At 42.0% G+C, this 12,552-nt stretch overlaps 1 protein-coding gene across 1 annotated transcript in view; it reads left to right on the plus strand.

Annotated features, from left to right (window-relative positions):
• The first annotated feature begins 915 nt into the window (after positions 1-915).
• The window catches only part of LOC111218649 (kalirin-like), a 30,531-nt gene continuing 18,894 nt past the window's right edge, over positions 916-12,552 (plus strand). Inside the window, exons 1-2 of the mRNA XM_022741051.1 lie at positions 916-1,118; positions 12,238-12,444. Of these exons, the coding sequence (XP_022596772.1) occupies positions 1,049-1,118; positions 12,238-12,444 (277 nt within the window). The 5' untranslated portion in view covers positions 916-1,048. The remainder of the gene's footprint in view (positions 1,119-12,237; positions 12,445-12,552) is intronic.

Below are 12,552 nucleotides of genomic sequence, written 5' to 3' on the forward strand. Positions count from 1 at the left end.
CTGCCCATGTGTTGACGTGTCCTTGAGCAAGACACTGAACCTGATATTGCTCCGGACATCCAAGAGCTGCAGATCAGATCCTGTGACTGAAAACAAAGCAATAAGAGCAATGAGAGGGAACCAAAACAGTAAAGATGTGGGCCAAGACAATTAGCTGCAAGTCACTACAAAGCTAAACCCAGGACCCAGGTGATAATTGTCTATGGGGTTTGTCACTAACAGCAACCCCTGTCCACATTCAAGTAGTCATGTGATCCATTGTTAATATAATAATATTGACCACAGCTGCCTTTCAAAGAAAAAGTAATTAAACTACATGAGTTGAAAAAAAAAAAAAAACCATTTATGTAATGTTATTGTCCAACTTGCCACTGTTCTCCAGCATGGCCATGACTCGCAGCAGCAAATCTTGTGCAAGCATTGCAGCTCTATCAGTAATGATCCTGCCATATTTGAATAGAGCTATTACGGGCCATTGACGTAACAGGGACCTGTGTTTGAATGCCAACAAGCCACTACTTCAACACATAGACAGATGAAGTCGGCAACGTTACAAAGTTGATCTCTGAAGAGGGCTTAAGACACACATTCCCTCTGTCACCTCTCTCTCTCTCTCTCACGCACACACATCAAACCACACACAGTGTTGGAACCTTGCTCTCCACAATGGGAAAGTAGCCCTCCACAATAATTAACACTGACTTCTGTTCTCGAGAAGCCGAGTGTAGACGAGAGAGAGAGAGTGAGAGAGGGAGGGAAACTCAACAACTATGAGAAAGACAAGTGTGTGTGTGTGTGTGTGTGTGTGTGTGTGTGTGTGTGTGTGTAGGCTCCTCCTCCATCTCCTCCTCCTACCTCATTTGTTCTCTCTCCCTCTCTCTCTTTGTCGAATCTCAGCAGTGTGGACTTGAAGGTCTCGCTGTACACATCAACAAGCCACTCGGCCAGTTAGTGAGCGAGTCAGACAGCTAGAGAGAGTTGTGTCTGTGAGTGTGTGTGCACACGTGAGAGAGAGGAGTGCGAGTGTAGGATGTGTGTGTGAGCGAGGATGAAGCGAGGCCGGCGTTGCTGTGGATGGATCCTCGCTCGTTGCTGCTGCTGCTGCTACAATGGCACAGGTGGGACGAGATGTAGAGACACATGGACACTGTGTGTGTGTGTGAGAGAGAGCAAGAGCAAGGTGTGTGAAAGCAGGTGTTTATGAATGTGTTATATTGTGTGTTGACATTTGTGCACACGGTCTGTGTGTCAGTGTTGCATGTTTTAAAAGTTAGGAAGTGTATGATTTGTGTGTGTGCTGAGGAATGAAACACAGAACAGGTTTCTAATGACCAGCAACATTCTTTACAAGAGGTGTGTGTGTGTGTCTGTGAGAGAGAGAGTGACAGTGAATGACAAACCAAGAAAGTGAGAGAGAAATTCCTGTCATTCTTGTAATTTTTCTTTTACTGTTATTATTCGTGTTGGTGCTTAAGGAAACTGATTTGAATTGAAAATTATTCATGAAACAGGAAGTTGTGTGTCACCCAGAGAGAGAGAGAGAGAGAGAAGGGAGAGAGAGGTAGATGGAAAGTGAGAGAGACGCATAGAGAAGAGGACAGTTTCTTTCTTTGTCTCTATGATTGAGCAATATGCTTTCCTGCAGGCAGCCCCTGCACAGGGCATGAGTGTATTTACATGTATATGTGTGTGTTTGGGTGTGTACTGTTGCAGGTTAAGACAGAACCTTTGGACCATCATCAAAGGATTTATGTTGATTGTCCTGGAGTCGTTATAGTAAACTTTTTTTTTTTTTTTTTTTAACATTTCCCCAATCACAGTCTGTCCCTACAAGCAGACGCTCACAGTGGTTTGTAGTGTGTTTTCATTCAGAGCTGCAGACCGGTCCACGACCATTTGTCTGTCTGAGTTCTTCAGGCAAACAGAGAACAAGAGTCGAACCAGGTCCACACTTTGTGTTGTGCTTTGGCTGCGGGTCAGGTGCAGTGGGTCCGTTTAGTAAATTTAAACAGTTTCTTGCTATAGATAGGAAAGAAAAAGCGCATTCAGGTAACCTCAGATTTTACAGGCTTCATGTCAGATTTGACAATAACAACAAAGCCTTTTTTTCCAATTAGGTGAAGCAAAAAACTTGAGCCCCATATTGAAACAAAGAAGGATTAAAAGTTGCGGCTGTGCAGAACCTTGTTAAAATTTTAGGCTCAGGGCCCATTCACTTTGGTTCTATTCAGACTGGGACTGTAAAGTTTATGCGAGTACAGGTCTGTGGTTTGTTTTAACTGAGAGGCCCATTGTAGTTTAAAGAGAGGTAGTTCTTTTCAGGGAGACTTTTCTCTCCAGAAAAATCACAGCATTGTTTGTTTGTTACGCTTCCCTGATGTTCAACCTCTTCCAGACAGGTGGATGACTTTCCTCTCCAGATTGGCAACAGAACTTTGTTGTTGGAAATAGTCTGACTCAAACACTGGAGACAAAACATTCATATAATTGGTTTTTTGGAACAGTCATTTCAAAAGGCACAGGCAAACAACTTATTTTGTTGTTTACTGGTGAGGACTTGTGCAAGTGTACATTCCTGATATCGGTGTGTACTGTAGGCTTTAATCAGTCCAATGAATAACTAAGAAATTTGTGTAACAAGTAATGTAGATATTACCACTGCTAGCACTGCTAATACAATCCAGTAAACGCTTTAATGAGGCCATTAATCTATAAAATGCAGTTCAAACCTTACAGATGTATTATTTGTCCCCATGAAGCAGCTATGTCTCCATCATGGAGGAACAGTGTGAATTGTTAGGTAGGTTAATGTATAAGGTGTTCCAGGTGTGCATGAGATTTTGATGCCAGCACACGCACAACCACAACCATGTGGTTTTTCTTGCCTCTGATGAGTCCGTACAAATCCTTAAATGCAATGGTTGGAATGAATCATTGTGCTTTTACTAAGGCCACTTGATAGAGTTTAAGTGACAGGATTCATTTATTGCTTTTTGCCTTTATTTTTGGGAAAACTTAAAGACAATGAAATTCAGTTTTCAGGCCAAAATATTGTGATTAATTTTGGTGAAGATCTGAATCCTTGAGGTTTGTGAAGATATCTGATTCTCTGGTAAAATTGAAGGCGGTTGGATTCAGGGAAGAGAGCTCACATTACTCCTTTCTCAGTTACATGTACATACTGCCAACCAATCAATGTGCTGAAGTAAGCTGGATTTTTGAAATGGTTTTATTGTGTTGACCAGCACTCTGGCATGACTCCAGTTTACACAGCATCGACAGTTATGGTATTTAGAGTTAGCTGTAGCCGTTAGCTGAAAACAACCTGAAGGCTGAGGGCAGCAGTCCTCCACGCACTGCAGCTTTAAGAGCACATGTAAGGTGTGTATTTGCAGGTTAGCGTTGAGCTATGGTTAGCTAAAGGTTAACTCAGCTCTGAGCGTAGATAGACAGTGGACTAGAGCCTCTCTGGAGTACAGAATGGCACATTGCTGAACTGGTCACACTGGTTTCAGTGATGCATCTCAAGAGTTTCGGCTGGTTTCTATGGACCTGTTTGAACTCGCTTCCCAAATTAATGCAAAGTGATCTAGTTCTGACTAGACCACTCCAAGCCCAGGTGAGGACACACCCAGGTGACTCAATCAGATTTTATCCCTTGGGTCACTTTCATTTGTTAGTGGGGTCACGTGATGGACAGTGGCAACATTTCCTGTTCTTCCACTGCACCCCCGGTGAGTGTCACACACAGTCAAGCACATTTACTTTCACTGAACATTGTGTAGGCTTGAGCACAGTAAGACAGTATTTTATAGCACTGTGTAATCTACATATTGCAATTTCTGATAAAGGAGACTAAACCCACAGAGTAATGTTTAATCTGATGATGAGTAACAGTCTCAGGCAAAGCAATCGGTTTCATCTCTGTATATTGAAGTGAAACGCATCCCTGCTTCCAGTTCTGTACGTCCTATTTTCCTATTCCTCATTTTAATGTATGTAAAACACATTATATAAAAGTTAAATCATTGTTGAACCCCTGGAGCTCAACTGGTTAGACTGGTTTCTGTGACGTGTCTACTGCAGCATGCCTCAGCATGTATATGAACTGTACACTGGGCTGCATTCATCGTCTTTAGGAAGGGGCAAGCCGTTCGTTGTTGTTACTTTTATTGTTGATATTGCATGTTTTTCCAGACACACACACACACACACACATACAGAGGCACTTCCTCACTCACTTGCACAGTGACTGAGTAATTGGGGGTGTAAAGTGATCCTTCATCCAGTCCATTACCCATTAAACCTGAAGATGGGCAGGAAACTACTCTGACCCTGAAACACACACACACACACACACACACACACACACACACACACACACACACACACACACACACACACCAGACACACACACAGTCTGCCAGCAGAGATAATGGACAGAGACACAGCATTAGCAAAGTCTTGGCTGCGTTGCTTCATCAGGTGTGATACAGTGAGTTCAGTCTCATCTGATCTACGGCTCTGTTTTATTTAGATGGAATACTTTAATACTTCTCTTTTAATTGGGATGTGTGCTCGCTCTGAGGGGTGGAAGCATCAGCAGCAGTGAAGTTATGCAACTGATTTGTTTGTCCCAACAACGAGACTTAATTTAGGTTTAAATTCCCTGTAAATAATATCTTTGAATGTGCCAGTTGTCTCTCTGTGTTGCAGTAAATTATTATCACTAACAAAAGCTTTAATACAGGTGTGTTGTACATGAAATAACAGGTGCAGACAGACTTAGTGACAGTGAATAGAAACAGGTAACCATGCATGATATTCAACTTCTTCCTTAGATAGAGAGATTGACGAGGAGTTTTTCTGCCTTTTCTCAGATACTAAATCTTCATTTTCATTTCCTCCAGGAATGGATTTAAAAACAATGTAGTCTTAATTCCTCAATTTGTTGCTCTAGATTTTCAATCGTCCTATTTGTAACATCTTTCAGTTCCAGTTAAGAGGCGTTTCCAATTGTATTTCCAGTTATTTCTCCCATGAAGAGGAGTGTTTTCTAGCATGTAGTCACAAAGTACCTTTTTTCCGACCACAGCGACTCCTATTAAGAGCTTTCACTTTACCAAGCTGAGCAGCTTTTACTCAGGAAACTCTCAGCAGAGTTGACTTTGTTGCCATGATGACATGTTTCATGAATGAACTTTACTTACAGTGATTTGTTGACAGAGCACAAGTCCCGGTTGGTGTCTGGAGTCAATTGAACATAATTAGAAAAACAAGCCGACATTTTATCAGTTGACATGTTAGAGTCAAACTGCGTGGATGTGTAGTGAGGAGGAACAGTCTGCGGGGACAGACGCTGTCTCCCAACAGGTTCTTAGTGACCACAGACAGTATATTCCAGCTTCCATCCACCGGCTGAGCGTGTGACACACACTGTGCCAGGCAGACCAGCTACAGTACGGCTGGTGAGACAAAGTGGCTTCTAAACAGGATGTGTACAACAAGCCATGAGCACAGCATAACAAGCTCTGGTCTGATTCAGATACATTTGAAGCTAAATGGTTTTTAGAACTGAGGTGAGCTGACACACAGGAATGCTTCGGATTCACTCTCGCTGACTTTTCTCAGTGAGTTTTGTGATGGACTAAAACTCAGTAGGTTAAAGGTTTCACCGCTGTAATTTTTATGTTGTTGTTTTCCAAATGGATAGCCTTGATGTATTTTGTGACTATGACCCCTAGTTCTTTGGCAACAAGCTTTTTTTTTTTCCCACAGGGAGTATCGTGGAGTTTGGAAAGATGTCATGCTGGTGAATAGTACCAGTGGAGGCGGGGCATTTCTGCGAGATATGACTCGTTTGTCACTTGCCTGTTCGCTGATTGATGCATGTTTCTGGTCATAACATTCCTACTGAGAGGAGTGGAGGTGACTCCGTTATTGCTCAGTGGTGTTTTAAGAAAAGGGTGGACCTCCACCGCTGGTATCAATTCTACCACTGTTACTGTTGATATACAGTATAACACTGTTAATATAGAGTGAAACAAACAGAGTTTATAGAGACAAGAAAGATACTGAAATCTTCAGTCGGAGCAGAAACGTGTGTCTGTATGAATACATCAGAAAATAATATCTTGGATCTTAAGTCAGCTTCTCCAACTAGTTTTGGTCACAACCAAAACCAGTCGCTTTGCACTTGAAACCTGTTCATTACCTCCCTCAGATGGAAAATGTTATCACTTGATTTCAAACCTTTGTTATTGTTTTTTTTTAGAGGATAACAAATGTGATGTACTGTCTTATCATCATATTGGTGCCATAGTCATTTTCATGTGGTTGTGCATGTTGTCAAATATGTAAAGAGAGAGAGAGAGAGAGAGAGAGAGAGGTATGACTGTCTGTGCATCTTCCCAGATTACTGTCTCTTCCTGTCATTGACAAAAAAGCATGATGCGAGGAGAGTGGGCGGGCAGAGGAGAAGACAACTACAATGTATTTTTCACACAAATACTACAATACTTGTTTTATTTTTCTGGAAAGCAGGAAACAGCTCTAACATGTGTTTTTATGTTTTTGGATAAGAAGTAATGTCTTGGTCGAGAAGAGTCTCATGTTGAGCACAACAGGCAGAGTTAGATGCTGCCGGTGGAGCAGCAGGAGGTTTGATTCCCTGCCTGGCTCAGGGGTCAAAGTCAGGTATTGAAAGAAGAGAGATGATCTCTGTGTGTGTGTGTGTCTGTCTGTGTGTGTGTGTGTGTGTGTGGGCCTCAGTTTCACTACTCTCTTGTCAATAGAGCCATTCATAGACAAAATGTGTGTGTGTAGTGTAATTACAGAATGAAACTGAGTGAGTGTGTGAGCGAGAAAGAAAGAGAGCAGAAACCCTGATCTGTTGCATTCAGACTCTGGTTCAGTGTCTACAGACTGGACGTTGTGTGTGTGTGTGTGTGTGTGTGTGTGTGATTAAAGATAGTGAGTGATGTGGATTTTAACAGTAGACAGTCTGTCTTTTCTGTCGGCCCCAGAACAAAAGCGTCCTTGTTTGGTCTCACCTGACTTTGGCTGTCAGTGTGACACTGCAGTCCTCTGTTGTACACACACTATTCACTGTTACCCAGAGTACTAATGCTGCATTACTCACTCCTATTACTAACTATTACCATTAACAAGAACGTAACATTTACGTTAAGTCCAGCGTGGGATTCCAGTTGATGATGATGTTTGATTTCTCTGTGTAACAAGGAACTTCTGACCTTTTCTGCCCCATATAGTAACGAGTTGAGTGTAGTGACCGTTTAAAATGTTTTGTGTAACAGGGCTGACTATAGCACCGGAAACTTTTAGTGTTGGTGTGGGTGTGTTGCTGATTGGAACAAGATGAAATGCAAACCAGTTTGAAGACTTCAATTCCAAAACACTAAACATTTGTTACTGACTGGTGTGCAGGGTTTAAACTACATGATATCAGATCAGTAGCAACATGAACTTGTGGTGTTGATTACAAACCAAAAATAGATCGGGATAGTCTTATTGTTTTATCCTGTGTGAAGTGACACTGATGTGGCATCTGCAACACCTGAACTCATCCCGCTAGAAAAACTGGCAAGTCTGAATTTTTGGCAGCTCTTGTTCCTCCGTCCTGGCTCTCGTCATCCCTCCTTATCATGAGTGAAACTATGAAACTGTGGAATGTGCTTTCTGGCAACAAAGACACATCGTGAGCTGATAGTATAGTTTGGCTGATGACTAGTGATGATAACATTTGGTGGAATATGTTGTTTTTACCTTACCGATAATCATTTACAGCAGTGTGCTGAATTTTAAATGTTATATTTATTTCAAGTCTTCTGAAGGTCACTTCGAAATGTTTGCTAGAGATACTTCCATCACATGACATCTCCTGTTTTTTGTTTTTAGCCTGCACTAAAAAAGTGTATTAGTGCAAAACAGTAACAGTAATTTGACAAAAAATGAATGGAACAGTGGCTGAGTCTGTACTGACACTGACTAAGAGTGATGAAGTACTCACCTGATGATAAGTGAAGCAACCCCACCCACTGAGGAGGGCTGCACGCTGCGGTTAGAAGACCTGTGTGTAGGGAATTTCATTGTTTTTTTGTCGTGCTGCTGTTTCCGAGGTCAAGAATGAACCTTGAAGCTCGGTGTTTGTTTTGGTAGTTAAACAGGTGTTCCTGGCTGCCGTGGTGACCGCTCAGCTCCCGGCAGCTGACGGCGGCACACTGTGGTTCTGCAGCATCATTTTCCTCTGGAGGAGGAGAGGTTAAAGCTGTGACGTCTTATCACTCAGCTGTGTGTGAGCGTGTGCACTCAAGTCCTTAATGAGTTTCTGTGGTCAGCCAGCTGTCAAGGCCGCTCAGTGACTAACACTGGCCCTGCTGCAAACACACACACACACACACACACACACACACACGCACAGGTGAACAGGTGACCTATGACATGCTTCCCTCACTTAAGAACACATGACTGCGTTCACTCAATAGCTCTTCACGGAGTAACCACTGAAACAGTGGGACAGAGTGACGACAGATGTGTGTGAGAGAGAGAGAGAGAGGGAGAAAAGCAGAGGTGATTGGGAGATCAGCCGCTACAGTTATAGGCGAGCAGCTGTCGGTTAACTGTGTTGTGGAATGAGCTAATAGAGCTTTCTTGTGGTCTCTGTCTCATACAAACAATCGATTAATGTCCAAACCAAGTGTAAAGCAAAAAGGGAAATGAGCGATGCCGGTTGCAGATCCACCTGACGTCCGGACAGAGGGTGACCTGGTCCAGGTCGGGAGTATTCCACACACCGTGGTGGAAATGGAAATAAATGGAGGTGGTTCCAGTCGTTGCAGCAGTATGCTCTTCACAGGATTAGCTGATCAGTTCAAGTGCAAACTCTTTGATATTAAGCTTTGTTGAGAAACTGCCAAGTGGCATGCAGTTAAAGGCTTTCTCCACTTTCATCTTATCACCAGCAGGCCGTTCAGTTTTTAGTTTTTTATTTACACTGTGTCAAATTAACGAAAGCAGGCATTCCTGAAAAACAATAAGGTTGTGGAGACCATGTGACTGACTGAAACAGCTCATGTTTCCAATAGCAGTTTTTTTTTTTGGAGTGGTGTCCAATGAGTTTTGTTTTGAAAAAAAGTTAGAATGAGATCAGAAGCCTCGTTAACTTACATGACAGAGTAGCACCTGTCAGTAGCGCTCCTGATCCCCCTACGTCAGGGAGCCACTCTACGCTGTTTAACTCCCGTTACGTTTACATTCAAATAACTGTACAAACACATACTGGAGGAATGCCTGCACTCCTCCAAAGTCATTCGAAGAAGGAAAAGAACAAACAAACTTTAAAGACTGAAATACAAGAGATAAAGACGCACAAAAATAGAAATGCCATTATATATAATGCAGTATACTGTATATTAGTGTGTGTGTGTGTGTGTGTGTGTGTGTGTTGATTTACTCAAGTGTGCACATGCGCTGGCTCTGTAAGGATTCACCAGCAGGTCTATTGCAATGGATTCAAATGGTCTACTGTTGTTTTTCTATGGCACCAGGAGTAATTTGCATTATCTGAACTGTATTGCATGCAAGTTATGAAGATAGGCAATAGTACTATGCCCCACTCCACCTCCGTGTTTTGTCCAGTTTGTGTATCATGACTCTGTGTCTCCTGAGAGGAAAAGGAGAAACAGAGGCATGTCAGTAGCTCTGGGTGACCTTGGTTTCTGTTCTGACCAGAGTTTAATCTCTGCCACACTGCTGACACAGTCAGATAACAACCACCATTAATACAGACTCATTACCCCCCTCAGTGCTGCACAATGTGAAGGGAAGGGTTGTGGGTTGTGGGAGTCAGGAGACCTCAGGAGAAGGTCACAGTCAGCCAGATATATCAGAAAAATATTCTATTTGGACAATAGGGTTTGAATGCAGTAATATTTTTTAATAAATGTGATGATAATTCCACCTTTTCATTCTGTAAATGAAAATGTTGTACAGTTAATATGAAATTAAGTTCAGATAAATGTTTATAGGAGGTCAGAAGCTAACATCCTCTCTCACTCTCACACACACACACACACACACACACACACACACACACTGGTCTTTCTGTCCATTGTTGGTGCTGCTGACCTTGGACCTGCTCTGGCTTGTAATACTGGGAAGTGAAAGTGATTTTAATGTTGGTTGTGTAGGAAACATTATCACAGAAATAAAAAATATCACATGTTTCTTGGTGTCTGCAGCTCAGCAACAGATGATTGTGTACAAGTAGTACACTTTCAAATAGAAAGCAGATCAGAGGAGGAGGAAGAGGAAGAAGAAGAGGGGGTATGAACAGGAAGAGAAATTAAGCAGAACTCCTCAGGAGATCCCGTTGACCCTTAACCTTTCATTTCCTGTGTGAAACACACATACATCCAACCCCACTTTAGCCGCAGCCCATAGCCCCCAGCCGTGTGTGAGTGCAGCTGATCCACCACACTCCTGACACATGACTGCTGTTTCTCTCTCCCACACACACACACACACACACACACACACACACACACACACACACACACACACACACACACACACACACACAGAGTTGTGTCTGGTTGTGTCAGGCTTTGCAGCAGAAATGAAACACTATTGCTCTCTCTGTCTCTAAACTGTGCAGATTGACACCAGGCCAAACTTTTCCGATCGGTTCAAGCTATTGGCTGATATCACACTCTGTAATTCTCAATATGTGATATAATCTCAGTCTAAGAGTCAGTATTTCCCATGTGTGTGATAACATATATTTCCTGCTTCCTGGTGATCTTTAAACACAGTCAAAAGCTTCGCCATCACATAAGCTGTTGAATGAACAATCATTTTGTCATAAGTTTTATATTTCTTCATATTATTTACATGTAACTCAGAGCTGCTAACAAACTACAGCAGAGAAAGGAGGTATTTATCTTCAACATGGCTACATATGTTTGACTTGACACTGTTATTAGATGAGGCGTGTGTGACATGAGAGCAGCTGCTGAGCAGATTTTATTTTTCATTAATAAACTCATCTGGATCTCACAGAGCTGTTGTCACTTTCCAAGACATGACGCTGTTGTGCCTGAACATGATTAATAGAAACACATGTGCCTGAAAAACCTGGAGTGACATTACAGATATCCACAGCTTGTTTACAACTAGTCAAAACAGGATTAGAAGATACAGTACCTCTAGTGACTGTACGTTTAGATGAGTTTCAGTGCTAATTTAACAATCGCAAGACTGGTGTTACTAGCATCAATTGCATGGAGCCTTTTTCCTACTGTTTAATTTTTACTACTTGAAATCTGACCCCTAGATACCTCTATTTAAATAATGACTGATACTCATAATCAAGATATAAGCAGTTATAGTTATAGTTACAGTCAATGATTCCTCACAATTGAACCTCATGTATCTTTGAATAAAATTATTATTAAGACTTAAGTTTCTGCTGGTAATGTGGTTTTGATGAATGCCTGCTGGAGCTGGAGATAAGACTGTCAGCAGTTGTTGTAACCACTGGTTGAGGGTTTCACAGCCGAACTCGAGCAAAGATCAAGCTGATTTATAAAAAAAAAAAAAAAAAAAATTTAAAAAAGCATTGCTGCTGATTTATTGATTTATCAAAAGAGCGAACAGGGTGAAACATTAATAGGCTGCAGTAATGGGATTAATGATTGAACATTTTGGAGTTTATAAATTTAATGTTCCTGTCAGCTGATTTAACGTGACTGTAAATGTCAAACACCAAGTACACAGAGACCAGCGTCTGTTTGAGTAACAACAAAGCAACAAGTGGAGCAAGGCGGCGAAATGTGAAGGAGCCAGACGAGAAAACTTCACAAGTTTGTCTATTTACCTGCCAAACACCATGAAGAACTTTGTGGAGAGATCTGAACGTTTGGAAAACAAAACAAGGGAGCTTTAATGGAAGTGTAGTTAGAGGAGAAAGTGGTAAAATACACTACAGATACAGTCTGTTGTATTTTTACCATTTAGTCATAGATTTGAATCCAGAATACATCTAGTGAGTCTGTTTTTGTTTGACTTGTAGACTGTGGCAAAACAACAAAGAAGAAAGTTGTTTCTAACTGTATTAAATGTTTGATGAAATGTGAACTAACGCCAGACCAAATTGTAACTGCTACCAAAGGCTGATTATATCTTATTAAAATGTAAACTTTGTGTGCTTGCTTTCAGAAAACTATCCTGTCAGCGGCTCTGACGGGAAGACCGAGTCAGTGGCGAACCTTCAGCCGCAGCCGTCTCTCAGCTCGCTGCAGTCCAGCTCTCCTGGTCCCAAACGCTCCGGAAACACTCTGAGAAAATGGCTGACCAGTCCGGTCCGCCGCCTCAGCCACGGCAGCTCCATCAAGAAGCTCCCTAATAACAAACAGAAGAAAACCGGTAAGACAGGCAGAAATAAACGGGTCAACAACAAACAGAACCGCAGTAATAACACGTTACTGACAAGTTAGAGCAGTTCTGAGACCACAAGCCGAGCTCCATCCACGT

This window comes from Seriola dumerili, unplaced genomic scaffold (genome assembly GCF_002260705.1).
Source record: "Seriola dumerili isolate Sdu_G_001 unplaced genomic scaffold, Sdu_1.0 BDQW01000052.1, whole genome shotgun sequence".
Classification (NCBI taxonomy): Eukaryota; Metazoa; Chordata; class Actinopteri; order Carangiformes; family Carangidae; genus Seriola; species Seriola dumerili.